Here is a 19,772-nt window from a genome sequence, read left to right on the forward strand (position 1 = left end):
GGTTCAAGGTCGTCACTTGAGACCTTCTGACACCGCCCTGGGCCCCTGATCAGCTCTGCCCTGATAGTGGAGCTCCTTTCCCTGCATCTCGACGACATCGATCTGCCTCTTCCCTGTCGTCCCTTGTCAACTCAATCAGTCAAGTCTGTGCCTCTGCCCCGGGTGCCTGACCCAGGACTATGGGAGCTCCATCCCTATCGCTGCTTAGCTTGAGGGCCCCCAAGGAGGAGGAGGAGGAGGATGGGGGGGGGGGGGGGGATGCATGACCATCACGGTTATGCCGCTTTGAGATCGTTTGGTCGACAGTACAAAAATACGCTTGTACCATAGTACTTCGTATAACCGAAATGAAAATCAGTTCATAGTTCATGGTTCAGGCTTGGAAATCTGTGTTTGGATGTGTGCTGGCCCCTTACTATGTGCAAAGGAATCTCAGGCCACAATTTTGGCCAGCTCCAGCGTGTTCACCTCGTTCAGCGCTCGCTGCCTTGAATGGAATTGTGGCTCATCGTACACAGCAAGTTTGCCATCATAGTTTTCATGGGTATTTTAGATAATGGCAGGCCAGCTGTCGATCCTGCGACCTCGAGCTGCGAATTTCCACAGCCTTATGCTTTCTCCCTCTCTCTCTCTGTGTGTGTGTCCCATGGCCTCTTCGATCCATAGCAAGAGGAGCCAAAAATGGCTTAACAAGAGGCTTGCACAGGCAGTCGCACAAGACAAGGTTACTGGGGCAGATTGGGTGCTGTACGTCAGTTTCTTGGAGCAAAAACAAGCACCAAGAAGCCTGTGTGTGTTAGTTGGCCTTTCGTCCCGTCGAGTGCGGCAGCGCCACAATTTTGACGAGTCCCTCTTGAAGGCCTCGCTCATTTCTAATTTGTTTCATTCTTTTTTCTTCCCTTTCCCATTCTACCATCTCCAGGCACATCTCCAGAGTCCTTACTGTCGCCGTACCGACGACTACTTGCCCTTGCTTACACTGCTCTCACAGCCGGTATAATCCCCGGGCCGTATCGTGATCGTCTTGCCCCCGTCCGTGGAGATTACCGGGCCTCGAAGGACCCGACCGATCCCTGCGACCGCAGCAGAGGGCCCACCTTCGCTGCAGCCTCGGGAACACCGGCCGGTGGGCATGCAGAAGAAAAGCAACATAAGCAAAAAGAAGAAAGAACAAAAACTATCCTTGTAATTGCTCCTGATGGTAGCGTCGACAGGTACATGACCTGTCACATATCTAGTAAAGTACAGCCTGGGATGTCTGAGGCAGGGAGAAAGGAAAGGGAGAGGGGGGGGGGTGCTTACCATGTCAGAAGAGGGAGGAGGCCCGAGCCAACTATTTCTCCCTCTCGATCTCGATCTCGACTGCTCGCTCTCATGTGCGCGCAGCAGACCAACATGCATGAGTATACAGTAAGTCGGAGAGTGCGCCAAATACAGAGAGTTTTGCGGAAAGGGGGCCTCACCAAAGACGGGCGCAAAGAAGAGACGATACAATGTATTTTAGCTGAAGTGTCCGTGTCGGAAATGAGAATAATAAAAAAATGAATGGAAGAAAAAGAGATGAATAAAAACCAAACCATCGCCGCCGCCGCCCTGTTTTTCCCCCACCGGCAATTCATACCGATGTTGAGCGTGGGAATGGACGCCATATGCAGCCAATGTTCCGAATCAGAGACGGGAGGCGATCTGCGTACCATCGACGGCTGGCGCGTGCGGCTGACCGACCCAACCAACCCCTTTGACTGCTGCTCACGTCACGACGCCAAAACTCGGCCTTTTTTCTTCTTTTCTTTTGTCTTGTACCACCATCAGCAGCTATGGAACGCACTGCTCTGTTTGGAAACACCATAGGAGCCTCGCCCCCTTTTGGTCCTGATCATGTGACCATGTCTCGATGTACTTTATTCTGAACACGGGGCACAACTGCAATCAAAGCCTCCACTCATCTGGGGTGGTGGACATACAACATGGTAACAGGACCTGAGTTTGGAAAGGGCCACTGTATAAGATTCACCGAGCCAGAATAGGGACGGACATGGTGAGTTACGATGGAGACCAGTAACGTATGTATGTTCTTGGCAGCAGGAGAGGCCGACAGACGGTGAACCCGGGTCGAGTGATGATCCTCAAGAAGAAGTGGGCGCACGAGTTCTGGGACACGCACGCACGGCCTGTGTGCGCAGTTCGCAACACAACTTTTATCCACTTACTATTACCGATCTCGAGGCAGTCAATCTTTCTGGGGAGGGATGCAAACATAATGGGCAGATGATCTGTTGAGCATCTCAACGTGCGAGATTACTTATCCCGCGCAATCGAGGTGTTGCTAGTATCTAGCGCTGCTGCTGCAAGACTGCCCACTCTATAGACTGGGGAGAAATCATGCAGAAGACTCATGATAAGTGATGAGGACCGGCAGAACTCTTTATCATCCTTATCTCTCTCAGGAGCACGAGACCTTGCCGTCTATCTCTGTCTATCCCTCTCTGTCTCTTCTCTCTCTTTTATTTTCCTACCCCTCCCCTCCCAATGTGTATGAGGGGCGAGTTGGGTGGGTGGGTAAGGGGCGATATGGCGAACTTCTTGCTGCAGGCGGATAACAGACAACCCGTAGCACCCCGATAAGCAAATTTCTGGGTCTTATCACGTCCACGTCGCGCGAGCTGAGTGCCTACTAGTAAGTAAGTAGTGGGTAGGTACGTACCTACGCGTACCTTGGGAATCCTCTAATACGCTCCCGTGGATCTTACGTTTCCAGCTCAATCTCCCCAAAATCTGTCAATTAGAGATTCAAGACTGCTGATTCCGGAAGTCTCGGGCTCACGGCATTCATCCTGTTCGCATCACTCCTAGCATCAGGATCCAACGCCCTAGACCCATCATTTCTGCATCTGCGACTAAGACCTAACAAAACGTGAAAAAAAGCTTCCCACACAGAGCTCGGCACGTTCCGCCCAGACGAAGCAAGCTTGACTTTGACGACGATTGCGGGCGAACTGTCTGCCTTTTATCACCTTCACGTGTTCAATCCCTGACCTGCCCAGCAGAGGCCAGGAAAAACCACGACGCCGGAGCCAGGCTCCGAGTCAAACGATTGGATTGTCCTCTTCCTCCTTTCTTCCCGCGGGTCTTCGATGATCGACTGCGACGCATAGTTTGCCAGAGGCGTCATAATGTCTGGAGCTAGGACACGGCGACAGGCAGCGTTGGCTGCCGCAGCATCGGACGAGACCCCGACCAAGACAGCCCCAGGACCAGTGGCAGAGCAGGAGGCCCTCATGAATGGGAATGGAAATGGAGACGCACACAGCTCGCTGACAGAGAATTCTGCTACATCTGCGCCTCGAGAGAACATCTTCCTCTTTGCGCCAAACCTTATTGGTATGCCACACCCTGCTCTCTCTTTCTGTCTCTCTCTTTCTCTTCTTGATACACGACATGTTTTAACTCTTGGTACACATAGGCTACCTCCGAATCGTCCTCGCCATCACCTCCCTCTACTACATGCCCCTCCACCCCCGGACCTGTTCGATCCTCTACAGCATCTCGTGCCTCCTCGACGCTCTCGATGGCTACGCCGCGCGGTACTACGAGCAGAGCACCCGCTTTGGCGCCGTCCTCGACATGGTGACGGACCGGTGCACCACATCGTGCCTGCTGGTCTTCCTATCCTCGGCGTTTCCGCGCTGGGCCATCATCTTCCAGGGCCTGATCTCGCTTGACTTTGCCAGTCACTACATTCACATGTATACCACGCTTGTCATGGGTGGTGCGGATCAGAGCCACAAGTCGGTGGATAAAGACAGGAGCTGGATTCTGAATCTCTACTACACGAATCGGGTACGTGTCCTTCCACCCCCCCCCCCCCCAAAAAAATGAGGCAAAAGCTGACGTGAGGTCTACAGACGTTCCTATTCATATGCTGCGCTGCCAACGAGCTCTTCTTCATCGCCCTCTACCTGCTCTCCTTCTCCTCCCCGACGCTGTCCCCGACCCTCCTGCAGAACCCCATCGTGGATAACATTCAGGCCGGAGCCCAGGTCAACAGGACCTTGCTGCGGCAGCTCTTCACCAGCCCCTACAGCGCCGCCGCGCTGGAGCTGGCGCGTGCGAACAAGATGGACAGCTTCTGGCCCTGGGTCCTTGCCGGTGTCAGCTTTCCCATCATGTTCTTCAAGCAGTTTGTCAACGTCGTCCAGATCCAGAAGGCGAGCAAGTGGCTGGCCGAAGGAGACCTGGCAATGCGGAGAGCCCAGGGTCTGCCCAGGAAGAAGAAGGGCAAGACCAACTAGGCTGACAACACCTGGCGACCAAATTGCATATATGCGATGCACCGACAAAGGCGCAATCCATCCTGGGACCAAGGGAAAGAGAGGAGGGGGATGCTCGAGTCCAGCCGTCACAACGGACAGTGCCCCCCCCCCCCTTCCCTTCCCGAGGTGCTCATACAATGATACTTTCTATGATGGGGTCAGAATCTGAGTAACTGACCAGGGGCTGGAGGGTTGGGAAAAGGGAGGGGCAAAATGATCTTAGGTCCGGCTCTATTGAGACTGCCCGGCGTTGCGGTTGCGGAGGGAGTAGTCTTGTCAAGACTGGGGGCTGAAAGAGGGAGCCAAGCCAGCAAAAGACATCCGACCCATGTGTCATGGTTCGATCGTAGTATTGCATTGTGCAATATTTCTTGTACATTCACTACCAAATTCGAAAGCTCCGAGGGGGCGGATAGGACGATTCGGGATCACGGCTAGGGAGTTTGGCGAGCGAGAGCGGAGTTTGACGTTTGACTCTAGACAAAATCTTCCCATTTTGGGTTTTATCACCAGGGTATTTCGTCTTCGGGCGAGTCGGTGTCTTGATTTACATCTCGCCGTGTACGAAGGTCGTTCCTTTGACGAGATGGGGATACAATGCCGCCCATTGTCACGATGGGCTGAAGCTTGCAACGGAGGATACCCGCCTGCACGCCCGCCTTGGTATTGTCCGCTCACATGCTTGATATTGTCCTTCAGCCTTCAGCGCTGTCACCATCCACCATCATCAGAGCAGAACAAGGCACCACTCATGTGACTTTTTCTATGTTTGTTGATATGGGCATTGAAGAGAGGCCAGGAATAGAAGAAAAGGTCGGGGTGCAAGACCGGTTGGTGGGACCCTTCCAAAGGAAAGGGGTGTTTGTTGGTAATCTGGGGGACCATTGAACTATTGTGGTGAAATCTTCCTGGTGATGGACGGCCTGGGATTTTTCAAGGCTTCTTTGGTTATTCTCTTTGCTGCCTTTGGTAAAAGAGCACTTGTTGACATCGTGTTGGCCCTGCGAAGTCCTCTACTTGTATATAGATTGCCTCCGGGAGAACCATGTCGATTCGACCTGTAACTGTCCTTCCATGACCACCGGACCAATCTGGAATCTTCAAGCACAGCACAGCTAATAATCATCATACCTACCCTCCATTTTCCCAATCGCACAACCCAGAAAAAAGACAACCTACGCCACCCAACAACATGCTCACCAACTCACGAACGCCCTCCTCCGCCCTCCTCCTGCTTTTGACCGCAACCGCCGCCGCTGCCGCCCTCGCCACGCCAGCTCCACCGCAGCTCGAACCCCGTGCCGACGAGTCCCTTGACGGGACGCTCTTCTGCGGCAACTTTGCGACGGGCGCCAAGGGCACGGCGTCTGGCCTGCTGACGGATCTGGATGCTGGGGCGCACGGCAAGATCTCTCGCAAGGAGTTCACTGTTGCTGCGGGCGGGTGTCAGCGTGTTACCTGTTGGGACACTACTGGTATTTATGTTTGCAATGTATGTTCATGATTTGCAGCCCTGTTTTTCTTTTTCTGCCCCCCTCCCTTGACCCATTCTCCCCTTCCTTAAACAGCGCCCCTCCCCTCTCAAACTCCATTTCAGGTCTTTTAGTTCCGCTCGCTAACAAAATGTTCTTGACCCCCCGCCCCTCGTCCATTTCCTTAGGACGAATCCACAACCCTCACCCTCAGTGGTAACGACGTCTGGTACGCGGCCAACAGCGTATACAAGCTCTGCTGCCGGCAGGACTACTCCGGCCTCACCTACAACCCGGGCATCTCTGGGCAGAAATTCATCCGGACGGATACACACGATTATAACGTCGTCATCGGGTATGGAGACTGCAAACACCCTGTCGATGTTCGGCCTTCGGCGCAGGGCGGTGGGGGAGTGAACCCTTCTTGTGTGGGTGGGGATATCAATGTTTATGAGAGCTGAGGAGAGGTGAGGTGGTGAGGTAAGTAACTTCTAGGTTACACTTGCTTTTGTCTGTCTGGTTACAGATTACATGTTCTTTTCTTTCTTTCTTTCTGTCTCTTGTGGGTAGTTATTCTGTTACATCGAATGCATCCAATGTTCGAGAAACGTTCCTATCTTTATGTCATCCATCCACGGAACTTTAGAGGCCTGCTGGAAAGAAAATGGACATGGACACAGGGAGGTCATACAGGTATACTGAAAGCAGGCTGCAGGAGCAGGAATCAAATATCAGTGTGAGAGCGTTCCTGACTATGAATGGCAGTGACGCGAGAGAGAGAGAGAGAGAGATAGATCAGCTTGGTCTCTGCAAGCTGTGTATAGATACCATCCACCTCGAGGATGGACAAGTTGTTGCCCTTGAACCACAAGTACTGCCCTACAAACGCACTCATATTGATGATGCGGAAGAGGTAGGTCTCGCCCGAGCTCGAGGCTGATGGTAGTATTCTGGGTCTCGTCATGGAGGGCTGCGTTGGGGACGGGCTCAGCACCGGTGAGATTCTTTTTGTTGATTAATGCGGGCAGGAGATCCTATATCTGGTCGTGGTACCAGCCTGAAACCCTAATGATGGCCTCTTTTTCCTATGTACATCTCCTCTCGTATCAGGAATTAGGGTGCTTTTCTCTCTCTCTCTCTTTGTGGCTGGGTCTGGAAGTGGGAAATATGGGCGGTGTGGTACAGATGAGTTGCAATGATCTTACCAGTCAGGATCTTTTCAGCCATTGAGAAGTGGGTGGCAACATGGGTGGCCGGCTGTAAGGAGATGTGAAGATGTACCTAAAAACTAGCTTCTGAGTATATAGTTTTGGTACGGTAGAGGGGATAGTCCTGATGATTGTATCCAGATAACCCTCTCCCCGCAACATCTTGCTTGTGGAGCTATGTTGAGCGCCAAAACAACGAATTTCCTCCCTTTTCCATACATAATGGAGCTTCTGGTCCTTCAGAAAGCTTGTAGACACAACAGACAAAACTTGGGACGCAGGTTGGTTTTGTGGGTAGACAGCTGAGCAGATATTCTATCAAGTTGCATTATGCTAAACATGTACCTGATTTGAATATGGTCACAGATTAACAGAGTGTACCATTCTTTCTACTTGCTCAGTCACTGGCAAGTACTTGGATGTCAGACTCTCAAGGAGATGCATGTAAAGAGGGGAAGAGAATTGGGTCAAGGTGCGATGTAGCGTGAGATGATTGAGCTTCCCTCCTTGAAGAGCTTGGCACGATCTGATAAATTTGATGGGTGAATACACAGAGAGAAGGGTGAGAGAAAGAAGAGCATGGGACGGGATGTGACCCTGGCTGTGAGGCTGAAACTCCCTTCATGCCATTCCAGAGAAAGTTTGCTACCAGTAGAGAGAGGTTGGACCCTGCCCCATCTTTTAAAGATGAGGCTCAACCTTATAGCACCTACAGTGCTACAGTAGATGCAGTGGAAGACAGGGGTGGGCTGCACTATAACACGGGATTGGTCAGTCACACCCCAGCAGGCGAGAAGCGGAAGGTGACTGACTCTCTCACTAACATGACTACATATTTGTGTGTATTATGTTGATACTAAAACAGATGCCTCTTTTGCATCTTCCCGAATCTAATGCACTGCAATGTAATAGAATTCAGAGTTAATTCTGATTTGGTATTGATGACAAGGAGACATCCTCTCACAGGCTTTATTTCTAGTTGTTATCCAAAAGAGAAAGAATGAAAAGAAGAGACAGACTAGATAAATCAATACACATCAGGAAAGTATCCAAAGTAGAGGTAGTAACAACCTTGACTAACTTAATAGCTAGGTCTTGGGTGAGACCTTCTTAGAGTCGTCCAGATTGTCAATTTTGTCTGTAATTTCAAGCTGGAACCGGATTCTAATATCCTCTAACCCCTACCTTTTTTCCCTTTTTGCTTCTTCTTGTCTTGAGCCTGCCTACCTTTTTTGTTTCATTCTCACAGGCCACCAAAGCTTGTTCGTGGTCGTTGTCGTGGAACCTAAAATCGTTCTTCTGATCATTCACCCTAGACGCACGTCACAGCTCGCCTCGACGTTCCCTCATCCTACTGCTGCAGGCTTGCTGTGGGTGTCATATCAGTCGCCAGCCAAGAAGAGGGAAACGAAACACCGCAGTGTATATGTGCTCTCAAGTAGAATTGCAAGTTTGAGGGTCCGAGGAGGGATGACCCAGGAGGCCTTGGAGAAAAAGAGACAATGAAAAATAAAATTGCGGCATTGGTATCCTTGGAACAAGAACAAGAGAAATATAGTGTGATCCACAAAATGCAAGGCGCCTTCAACCTCCACATATCCCATCTGATCTACACGGCCAGACGTCCCTGCAGACCCTCCCACTCCCGGGAGCCGACGATCTGCACGTTCCCAGTATTGCTGCCGGGGATCATCTTGCCAGACAGATCCGGCAGGCGGATATGAAGCCTCGCCGCCGCTGCATTTCTTGCCCTCCTCACATTGACGGCATCGGGGCCGCGGTGCTGCTGTTGCTGAACCGTCAGCGTCTGGCCCTTGCGCACCACGCTGTCCCGCCAGCCCTGCCACGCGGCGAGCTCCTCCATCTGCCTCGCGGCGTGGTACTGCGGCGTGCTCTTTGCGCTCTTCCACGCGAGCTTGTCCCTGGGCAGCGAGCCGAGGTCGTACACCTTGGCCAACGTGGCCATCTTGAGCAGCTCGCCCAGCACGTCTCTGCCCTCGGCGACGACCAGCTGCCTCCGCTGCTCGGCGACCGGGGTGGGCTTGTTGAGCGGCTCCGCGAGCCAGTCGTAGCCGCCCTGCTCCGTGAGGCGGGCGCGGCGGTTGTCTTGGCGCAGGTACCGCACCGCAGACTGCAGGGCGGCAATCTCCTCCTTGAGCGTCTCCATCTCCCTGGCCGTGGCCACAGCCATCTCCTTGCCCGCCTTGGTGCCGGCCGCTGCCTCGTTGATGGCGCGGGAGTCGCCTGCAATCTTCTTCCACTTGTCGCGGTCCGCCTCGAGCGTCTTGAGCTCGCGGTCTTGCTTCTCAATATCCTCCTGCAGCGCAGCGACGCCCTCCTTGCTCTGCTCGATCTGCAGTTCGAGGTCCGCAATAAGGTTCGCCTTGGCCGTGGCATCGCGCATGCGGGACTCGAGCGTCTCGATCTTGAGCAGTGCCGTGCTGAGGGACTCTTCGCGCTGTGCGACGGCCCGACGAGCCTCGCTCCACTCCTCCTTGAGGCGCCGAACCTCTTCCTCGGCGTCGACTGGGACCGTCTTGACACTTCTGAGCTCCTGGGACCGCAGGATCCACGGTGCCGTACTGCGCTCAAATTCTTGCGTCTGCGTGAAGTCTGCGGCCAGCTGCGACAGGTCCGTGATCTGCCTCGTGAGGGTTCGGAGCTTGTTCAGGTACGTTGTGAAGAGATCAGACTCATCCGAGGCCGCAACGTCGAGCACGGTCTTGCGCACGCGGGACTGGACCTCAAGGTAGGTAAAAGGCTCAGCACGGCTCTCGTCGTGGAGGAGCTGATGCAGGTCGTGTCCGATCTTCTGGGCCAGGTCAGAGAGCTCCTGCGAGATGGCCTCACACTGCGCAAAGACCTCCTTGGTCTCTGGAGACAGTGCCAGGGAGCGCACCCGCAGGTCCTCGAGCGCCGCCACAGTCCTGCCAGCAATGACCTTGGTGCTGCGTGTCTGCGTGACGACGGCGTCGGCTCTCTTGGTGAAGAACTGCGCGAGCTCGTCCTCCTCGCTGACGGCCGGGATGACGTGCTGCACCATGTTCTGGAGGGTGGCAAATGCAGTGGCGGCGGACTCGAGGTGGCTCTGCATCAGGACTGTCTTCATGTAGACGTCATCCGCAAAGCTCTCGAGGTCGTCCGATATGTGCACCTCCCCGAGGTGGCTCATGAGGGCGATGGTGCGCTGCAGCTCGCCTGCACATTGCTTCTCCTTGAGCTCGTCCCTCTTCAGGCCCTCGATCCAGCCGTTGAGCGCGCGCTCGACGGGTTCCAGCTCAAACAGGGCACCCTCGTACCTGGAGAACTGCTCCAGGGAGCAGTGGCTGATGGAGTTGACGAACCTGTCGCACATGGAGGACACCCAGGTCAGCTTGTCCATGGCGTCACACCCAGAGAACACGTCATCCTCGTGGCCAGGATGCGCCTGGCCCTTGACCCGCTCCTGGAGGAACTGGTGCAACAGGTTGGCCTTGAAGGCAAGCCGCCTGAACCGCAGCAGGGCCAGGACGGAGTTCTGGTCGCTCTGGTAGCTGTCGGGCAGGAAGAGTTTGATGATCTCCAGGTGCTGTTCTGCCTCCTGCGCCTCGAGCCGGCGCATCTCGAGATCAATGGTCTTGGCCTGCGCCTTCTCGGCAGAGATCTGCAGCTTCATGGTGAGGTCCTCCATGGCCCGGGACCGGCTGTTCAGCTTCTCGGACTCGCCCTCGGTGACCGCCTGCGATGCCTTCATGTCCTGGAGGTCGCCCTGCAGGTTGTTGACGAGCTCACGGAAGCGTGACAGGGTGTACTCCATGTCCTCGAGCGCCTCTTCCTGCTGGGCGGCACGCCTTGCCTGCTCCGCGATGACGCTGTCCTTGAAGTCGATCTCCTCCTGCATCTCCTTCTCGTTCTGGACGTGGTTGATCTCGAGCTCGTCGTTGACCTCCTTGAGGTTCTCCAGGTCGTCCACGATGGCCTTGAGCTCCTCGATCTGCTCGGCCTGGCTCATGTTGCGCTCTGTGAGGTCCTCGATCATGTCCTCGGCGCCGAGGGCCGTATCCAGCTGCTGGCGGAGGTCCTCCACCATGGCCTCGGTGTGTGTGAGCTTGTCCTGGCTCGTCTCGTTCTGCTCCTTGAGCAGGGACAGCTCCTGGACGTCCTCCTCGAGGCTCTTGATCTGGCCCCGGAGCTCTTCCTCCTGCTGCTGCGTGAGGTCACGCAGGCGGATCAGGGCCTCGCGCAGGCGCTCGTTGTTCCTCTCCAGCTGGATCCAGTTCGTGCTTGCCTTCTCCTCGGGCGACATACCCTTGGTGTACTCGGAGTTCTCCTCGCGGAGGATCTCCAGCTCCAGCTCCAGCTCCTCAGCCTTCTCCTTGAGGGCCTCGACCTCCGACTTGAGGACCTCGGCAGTCTCCTCGGCCATCTCGCGGTCGAGGGTCGCCAGCTCCAGCTCGGAGTCGTGCTCGGCCTGCATGCGCTCGACGGACTCGAAGCTCTTCTTCAGGTCGGCCAGCTGCCTTCGCGAGTCGGCGAGCTCCTGCTGCATGGGGCCATACTTTTGCTGCAGCTTCTGGATGATGCCCTCGAACTTGTCGCGGTCGGCCTGGACCTTGTCTAGGAGCTTGATCTTGTCCCGGTCCTCCATACGCTTCCTCTCCATGACGCGCAGCTTGGCCTCGAGGTCCTCGATCTTGCGGTTGGAGGCCTGAAGGGCCTGTGTCGTCGGACGCGACACCTTCCTCGCGGGCTCCGCATCCTCGGCCTCATGGTGGAGCTGGTCCAGCACGGCGCTCACTGCCGGAGGGCCCGCCTCGTCATCGCTGCTGCCTTTCAGCTGCGGCGACATGACCCCCCTGTCGACCGATGCCCTCTTCTCCGTGCCAGACTGTGATCCAGGCGAGCCGCGCTTGGAGGCCTCGGCAGCCCGAGCCTTGCCCGTCGCCGTCGTCGACAGAGACAGACGGTTGGCTGATGTTCTTGCCGCTGCCCGCCCGCCCGCCGTTGAAGACACAGATGCCTGACGACCTGGTCTCGCGGGCGGCCCCATCGAGTTTCTCGTGGTGGTGCTTGTGGAGGAGACCCGTGCTGCTCTTGTCGCGGCAGCCCCTCCGCGTGCGTTGGCCGGTGTAGCTGTTCGCGAGGTGGAGGCGCTTGATGTTGCCGTTCCGAGGCCCAATTGTTTGGTGGGGGATTTCGTAGGAGACTGTTCCTCCAGAGGAGGGGGTTGAACAACACACGTCAGCTATTGGAAACTCTTATCTTCCAGGGGCATGATGGGTATCCTCACCCTGGCAATGCTGGTAGGGCGCGATGTCCTCCCGACCGGACTAGGGCTCGGGGCGTTCATGCTCTTCCTCCTCCCGGCATTGGGGTCCAGAGATGTGGATGTGCTCCTCAACCCACCAGAGGCGAAACTGCTAGGCCTCTTTTTTGCTGCGGCTGAGCTTGTTGCTGCTGCTGTGGTCGCAGCCGCCGTAGGGGCCGCCCTCTGTCTCGGCGGCGGCTGAGACAAGACGGTGACGGCCGAGGGGCGCACGAACATGCCGTGGCCCATGTCGCATTCAAAGTAGCGCTCGCCCTGCACGCTGCCATCGTTCTTGCCGGAGCCGTCGTCCAGCTCGCAGCCGACCCAGACGCCGGGGGCGAACTCGGTCTCGCCGACGAAGCGCAAGATGGCATTGCGGCCGTCGGCGAGGCGGATGACCTGCCCTACCGCCAGGTCTGCCATGGCTGCAGGCGTCGTCGTCGTCGACTTCTTTTTTCTCCTTCTTCTCCTTCTTCTTCTCTTCTCACGGGAATGATGATTATGGTTTGTGGGATGGGAGGATCATCTCGGGTGGTCGTGGTCGTGGTCGTGGTGCCTTCTGTGTTTTTGCTGGGCTGTCGTCTCCAACAAGGTCGCGTCTTGTTGACATACGGTGGTGAGTGACGCGAATGCAGCGGTTGAATTGGCCCTACCAGCTAGTACCAACCAGCTACAGTGCAGTGCTTCAGATGCAGGGGGGGGGAGGGCAGGGGCAAGCTCCCGTCTGACAGCTGCTGCTAAAGGGCCGCGCGCATGGATAAGCCTCCCAGCCCCTCTGAGCCCAATTCTCAAGCACGCTATCCAGTAGCTACCCGTGGGTCCTAGCCCTCCTGACCCACTACCTCCGTTTCTCCCGTAGTGGGTGCCGTTATTAGTGGACACTTTTTTTTCCCTCATCCTCTTTTCCTCACACACACACACACACACACACACACACACACACACACACACACTCCATCGCGATGGCTTCCTCTTCAGGCCATACAGCTGGGCCTGACCCCTTTCCATCGTGTGCGGAAGCCGCGCGAGAGTTCCTGGCCATCGAGGCCCAAGAAGATGCTGCCTATAAGGCTTTCAAGACCGCTCTCAGCGCGTGGCAAACGCGTCGAAGCCGCCCTCGCAGTGCAAAACCTCCTCAAGACGATCCAGAGCCCCTCAAGCCCTCGAGAACCTCCTTGCGCGCCTTTGCAGAGAGAACACCATACAGCAAAAGTGGCTTGAGCAAGCATATCGTCAAGATACGCCATCAAGGCTTTTCAGCTCGTTCAACAAAGCCTCGTGGCCACCCGCCGTACCTCGAGCCCTGGGAAGATGAAGCTCTCGTCAGATATGTGGTACGGCTTAGCAATGGAACGTTTCCTACTGTAAAGGAGATGCTTGTTGCTGCTGCCAATACTATGCGTTCGATGCGTCAAAAACCGCCAGTTGGTTCACATTTCATACCACGATGGCTGGCTAAGCATCCTGAGCTTCGGTCAGTGCTTATCAAGCCTGTTGAAGCAGCTCGTCAAAGCCTCGAGGTCGCCCTAGAAGATATTGACAGCTTTTTCAACAAATACGAGGCTGCTGTTCAGTCGTATGGCTTGGTGCCCTCAGGCATCTGGAACGCTGACGAGTGTGGCAACCGTATCGGCGTTCTATCTGGCCGCATTCAATGCATCGTCGTCGCTACAGAGCGAAAAGCGAGGGCTGAAGTGTATAACTTCAATAACAGAGAGTCGATGACCCTTATTGGATGTGGCAGTGCTGTTGGTGATGCTATCCCGGCGTACTGTATCTTCAAGCAGTGGCCAAGCCCAGGATGGGCAAAAACATATCTTCATGATGAGGTTCGCTTCAACAGGTCTGATACAGGCTTTTCAAACGCCGAGATTATGCTGGACTGGGTCCAGCACTTTAACCAACACTCCTACACCTATCATGCAGAGCTGAAGAGGCTTGGATATACTCTGAAAGAGTGGTTTGGTGTTGATAGCACTGAAAAGTTCGACTGGCGCCAGGAAGACGATCCAAAGGCAATGGCTTCTGGTCAGCGTGCCCAGCATCAACGGATTTATCGCTGTCTGATTATCGACGGCTTTTCAGGGCATCACAGCATCTCAATCCTGGACTATTGCTTTCGTTTTGACATCATCGTGGTCTTCCTACCTCCTCATTCTACGCATCTTCTTCAGCCAATGGATGTGGGCGTTTTCCAGTGGTTGAAAGCCAAGCATCGTCAAATCCTCACCAAGAAGGTTAGATGTGGTGATCTTAGCTTTACAAGAAACGATTTCGTACAGGATGCCTTACAGGTATGTTTCTAGCCCTGCTTTGCTTTCTACTGCTGACCTGATTTGTTTCCAGCCTATGATCGATCACGCGTTTACGGCGATGCATATTCTCAGTGGCTTTGCAAGAACAGGTCTCTGGCCAATCAACAGCCAGTTCGTTATATCAGACCTGACCAACAAGCAAAAGAAGACAAAGCGTGCGAAATATCCTCAGCTCCTTCCGTCTCTCTCAGCAGAGACCGACGCTCAGAGCCTACGAACAGCAGCAAGGCTCCTGGACCACTATGCCGATCTGCTGTCCTCAGGCACACGAAGAGGCTTGAATATGTTGAACACGATGGCTACCGAGTCAGTTCTTCTTAAAGGCAAACTAGCAGAAGATGAAAGAAACAAATCAACGAGGATGATGAAGTATAAGAACTCTTTGACTAGGAAACAGGTCAAGCCAGACGGCGAGGTGATGACCAGTCTTACAGTCGGCGATATACGACGACAGAATGCCCTGAGCGAGGAGAAAGATCGTCAAGCTGAAATACGAAGGATCAAGCGCATCGGGAAGCGTGAGGAGGCCAAGGCGAGGAAGGACGAGGCACAGAAGAAAACGGCAATGCGAAAAGAGCAACGTACTGCATGGAAAAAGGCTGGTCACAGATATGAAGGGCAGCCAATCCTCTTCAGGGACTGGCTGATGATCTATTGCCCTGAGGCTCAGCTGGCAACCCAAGAGGAGGAGCCTACGACACCACCATATCAGTTAGTCCCTGATCTACAGCAGGCCCTCGAGAAGAAGGAGGAGGAGAAGGAGGAGGACAGCTTTATATCTGTTTCCAGCGATGTCGAGATATCTGGCTTGGGCCTTGGCCTAGAACGCCCTTTGCACGACGTCAATATGGCCTCGCTGTCTGCAACCCAGGAGCTGTATACGGCAATGGCTTCGCATCAGGATGAATAGGCTGATGAGCAGAGCGCTTCAGCCTGGTACGATGATGAGGATATAACCTCATCGCCACCTGTACTTCAGTTGCTCAACTGAATCAGGCGAGGAGGCCTTTCTCGAAACGGTGAAGAGGTCATTCGAGCCATTCAAGGTTTCTAGCCCCAAGGCCTTACATTGAGCTTCCCACTCTCTGTCCCTTGGATGTATATTGCCTATAGAAATGGGTGTATTGGTACCTTAGGAGCCAGCTAGATAAAAAGTGTCTGTAGACCGACAGAGGTCTACTGACCTCGCTCACTTTCAAGTTTGTGAGAGGTTTCTCGGCTGTGTCAAATTCTTTGAAAAATCACTGCATCAAGACATTGATTTGTATGGCAGCCCCATACAAATGTGATTCCTCCAAAGTGTCCACTAATAACGGCTGTCCACTAATAACGGCACCCACTACGGGGAGGAACGGAGGTAGTGGGTCAGGAGGGCTAGGACCTACGGGTAATTGTAGCTGCAGCAGCTTTCGCTGTAGCTTATGTAATACCTAACAAGCAACAGCGTTTCAGGGGCTGTCCAACTCTACTCTGCTACTGTGGCCTACCACACGCCTACTAAGCGTCTGCATCGTATATCATAGCTACTTTTGACCTTCCAAAATACGAAAGAGCAAAAGAGAAAGAAAAAGAGAAGAGAAAAACCCATGCTCAAGCCGATGCTTAAGATGAGACAATCTTTGAAGCTATATGGATACTACCTTAGAAGCAGAGACTGAGGAGCGATCCCCCCTCTACCCATGATTATCCTTTTGCTTGGGGGGCACGGGGAATCGCAAATGCCCATTGAACTTGACTAGGAATACTGTAGATGATACTATTCTTTTTCTGATGGGACAGCATTTCATAATGTCAATAACTGCTGTCCTTCCATGGTGTCGGTTGAGGGATGGCTATGTATCACCTTAACATTACCTACAGAAAAAAGTAATAATCAGAGAAAAAGGTAGAAGAAAAGAAGAAGAAGAAGAAGCAGACCTAGGTACATTGCCCGTTTGATGGCGCAAGGGCTAGTTGAAGAAGAAGTATGTGAAAAGTTTGAATCCATCTCCTCCCAAGATAACATTCTCCTCCAATTTCCTCGTCGCTTCCACCTCTTTTGCTCTTTTCCGAATCCTTCTCTCTTCTTCCTCTTCTGAATCAGCAACACCACCTTCGTTCGCCTGAGCGTCAACTACCCTCCACCACCAAAAGAGTATCCCTCTCGAAAGCTGCCGGCCCTGACCCACTCCATCACCTCAAACGCCAGCCGCCGCTCCGTCTTCTCGTCGACCCTCTCGCCTGCAACACGCACCACCATCACCCCGGGCGCCCGATACTCCACTGTGCCGCTGTTCCTGGCCAACTCCTCCGCTGTCATTGCCCGCACGTACACCACCAGGTCCGCCCCCACAATGCCGCGCCACAGCGTCGCCATCCACTGCCAGTGGTCTACTGGAGAGTACGGATCTGTGATGGCCACGGTCGAGGCGAACCTGTCAGAGAGTGTGAGGCTGAACCCGTCCGCGACCAGGGCCACGGGCAGGAGAAGCTTGTTTGACGACGACGATGACAACGACGACGAGATGCTGCCACCCGGAGCGGGCACAAGTGGCCTGGTCGTGATGTGCTTGACCATCTCGGCTGACTTGGTGTGCCATTTCATGATGGTCTGGAGATAATCAAACGTGGCTGTCGGGCCTGGGTGTGGTGGTAGTAGATTGGCGGTGGGAGCGGCGCCTCCTGCACCAGCGGACCGTGGCGTCGGCGTGAGGGTGCCGCTGACGCCGCCAATGCTGCTGTGGCGGCTACTGCTGGCGTGCGAGCCCTTGTCTTGCGCCTCTGCCATCTCGACGTCTTCCACCACATGGCCTGCCTTCTTTGCAGAGCTAGAACCGCCACCATCATCAGGCGGTGTCAAAGCCCTGTCCACAGAGGAGTCCGTCCAGACCTTCACCTCGCACTCTCCAGAGATACGCAGAGCCCGCTCGATCACAGGCCTCACCTCCCTCATGAGCGCCTCGTGTCCGCCCTCGATCGCAATGACCGGGCCCCTGGTCTCCACAATTGGGCTTCCCGCTCCTGGAGGGCCCAAGGGTGGGCTAATCTTTCTGAGCACGTCCAGCTTGTTCATGTACGGGATGCTCATGACCATCGCCTCGATACCCCGTGCCTGGCTGTCGCCTCTGGATCCAAGGGCCTGCTGCTGAGGACCAGACGCCATCCCAAGAAGCCCGCCACCCGACATGCTGCGCGCCCCACCGCTTGTGTCAGACATCTGGGTTGGAGAGCTGGGCGGGAACTGCAGCGGTGCCAGCGTCAGGGACTCGTCGAAGCCAGGCTGCCCAGCCCTAGCTGGGAGACCCGGTGGATGGTGTGGCATGCCGCTTGCAGTGTTGAGACGAGCTGGGCGAGGAGGTGGTGCCATCTGCTGCTGCTGCTGCTGCTGCTGATGATGATGATGTTGATGTTGAGGACCTCCAGATCCTGCAATTGGTCGCGGATGAGGCAGAGGCGCCGTCATCTGGTAGCTTCCGCTGTCTGGCTGAGTGGTAGGATACGAGCTTCCGCCTCCGACACTGACAGCCGAGCTACGCCGGGATTCAGGGTGTTGTTGCTGCTTATACTGCTGCTGTTGGGAGTGGGGCGGCTGGGTGGGCGCTCCTGGATGGTACAGAGGGCTCGGGTGCTGCGACATTGTGGTCATGGGTGAGCCGTGACCGTGCTCGTCTGGATGGTCGAGGTGGCCGAAGCGGCGCCGCTTCATATCCGGTGAGGTCACCAAGTCGTAGTCATCCTGCTGCAGCCCACGTCGGCGTGACATGCCTGCTGGGACGCCGCTGTCATAATCCTCATCGATGGGCCGCACGGGCTCAGGAGCATGTGGGTAGTACGAAGACGGTCGGCGGGCATAACCGCTGCCGTGTTGAGAATCCACAGAGAGACGGTGATGAGGGTGCTGCAATAAAGGCGGCGGAGGTAATGCCTCCATGGCTCGCGGAGGATTGTTCGCCATGAATGGTTGCATACCGCCTGATGTTCCACTACCACCCACCACCACCACCACCACCGCTACTACTTGGTAGGCCTGAGCCAAGAGCCGATCCAGGCACACTTCCAAACGGCGTCGATGGCGTTCTCGGCGTCGCGATGAATCGCCCACCGCACTTGGCACACCGTCCCGGATCACCACCCTCTCCCGTTGCCGAGGTGGGCCTTGCACTGTGTGCACCCTTACCGCTGCGGCGCGGCTGGTACTTGTACTGGGGATACTGACGCTGGTGGCGCGCCTTCTCCTCCCCAGCAAGTCGCTTCCAGTAGGCCTTGATCGACTCGTCCTCCTCGCGCCAGAGCTCGCCAATGATCTTGGATATCTCTGGATTTGCAAGGCCTGGGCGTTTCTGGACAACGCCAGCTTGATGGTGTTGGCGGTAGAGGATGAATGCTGTTCAACAATAGTGTGAGTGAGTGAATGTCATGAGAAAGCCTGCCTTTTCCCTCTTCTAGTTCTTTCTTGTTCAGCCTGGCGGTGGTCAGGCCACATCTCAACTCCTCTAAAAACTCGAGCTTTCCACAGTGGGTTGCCCACAGCATTAATAACCTTGGCGCCGACTGAAGGGGGACAAAGACCAGGAGGTCCGTTCTGTGTCTCAGGCACAGATGAGAGGGGAAGAGAAAATGCTGGCAGTGTTTGGAAAGAAGGACAACAAATGATAATAATAAAAAGTAATGACCAAAACCCAAGAGACCAGAGTAGGTCAGAACGCGAGAGGGGCAAAACCAGACATTCACCTTAAAGAACAACAAATATCACACGTACCGTTACGAGGCCTGGGCACTTTTGGCGGTGTTGGGCAAATACATATAAGATCTGTAGCAGACGCTAGTGAAGCTGAATTAGGCGGAGTGTGGCCAGACGCCGGGGACTGCAGGTCTGGCTCGCCAATCTGAGACGAGTTGGCCTCATCCACATTGATAGACCGGGCACGATTCCTGGTCAGGCGGCTCTCGACTGGCGAGAGAAGATGACCAGGTTCTGGTGCAGGAGGAGGTGGTGGTCTCTGGTCTGCTGGTGGGTTTGAGGAGAAAATAGGATATTGCTGTTGATGTGGCGGTAGCGGCTGCTGTTGACGCACTGAGTGCCGCCTCGCAAGGGCATCACTGGATCTTGTAGACATGGCATGAAGGCTGATAGGCGAGTGGACAGACGGAGAAGGGGGAGGCAATGTGCGAGACGTGGAGGGCCCTGGCGGATTGGA

The 19,772-nt window shown here is 55.0% G+C and overlaps 4 protein-coding genes across 4 annotated transcripts; 2 read left to right on the forward strand and 2 right to left on the reverse strand.

The window, feature by feature from the left end:
- Positions 1-1,886: 1,886 nt before the first annotated feature.
- Positions 1,887-4,292, forward strand: M406DRAFT_339366 (uncharacterized protein; the record flags this gene model as incomplete). The annotated part of the gene is made up of 4 exons (XM_040921435.1): positions 1,887-1,896; positions 3,184-3,381; positions 3,464-3,840; positions 3,906-4,292. 4 exons carry the CDS (start codon positions 1,887-1,889, stop codon positions 4,290-4,292), a joined length of 972 nt encoding a protein of 323 aa, XP_040777035.1.
- Positions 4,293-5,505: 1,213 nt separating this feature from the next.
- Positions 5,506-6,246, forward strand: M406DRAFT_68456 (uncharacterized protein; the record flags this gene model as incomplete). The annotated part of the gene is made up of 2 exons (XM_040925170.1): positions 5,506-5,805; positions 5,974-6,246. The coding sequence occupies 2 exons, from the start codon at positions 5,506-5,508 to the stop codon at positions 6,244-6,246; spliced, it is 573 nt and encodes a 190-aa protein (XP_040777036.1).
- Positions 6,247-8,423: 2,177 nt separating this feature from the next.
- On the reverse strand, positions 8,424-12,703 carry M406DRAFT_97457 (uncharacterized protein; the record flags this gene model as incomplete). Its single annotated transcript, XM_040926367.1, has 3 exons — positions 8,424-11,680; positions 11,825-12,178; positions 12,263-12,703. 3 exons carry the CDS (start codon positions 12,701-12,703, stop codon positions 8,603-8,605), a joined length of 3,873 nt encoding a protein of 1,290 aa, XP_040777037.1. The 3' UTR covers positions 8,424-8,602.
- A 3,722-nt stretch (positions 12,704-16,425) lies between these two features.
- Positions 16,426-19,691, reverse strand: M406DRAFT_106086 (uncharacterized protein; the record flags this gene model as incomplete). The annotated part of the gene is made up of 3 exons (XM_040915179.1): positions 16,426-18,507; positions 18,569-18,958; positions 19,334-19,691. The coding sequence occupies 3 exons, from the start codon at positions 19,689-19,691 to the stop codon at positions 16,709-16,711; spliced, it is 2,547 nt and encodes an 848-aa protein (XP_040777038.1). The 3' UTR covers positions 16,426-16,708.
- Positions 19,692-19,772: the final 81 nt, after the last annotated feature.

This window comes from Cryphonectria parasitica (assembly GCF_011745365.1).
Source record: "Cryphonectria parasitica EP155 unplaced genomic scaffold M406scaffold_4, whole genome shotgun sequence".
In the NCBI taxonomy this organism is placed as follows: Eukaryota; Fungi; Ascomycota; class Sordariomycetes; order Diaporthales; family Cryphonectriaceae; genus Cryphonectria; species Cryphonectria parasitica.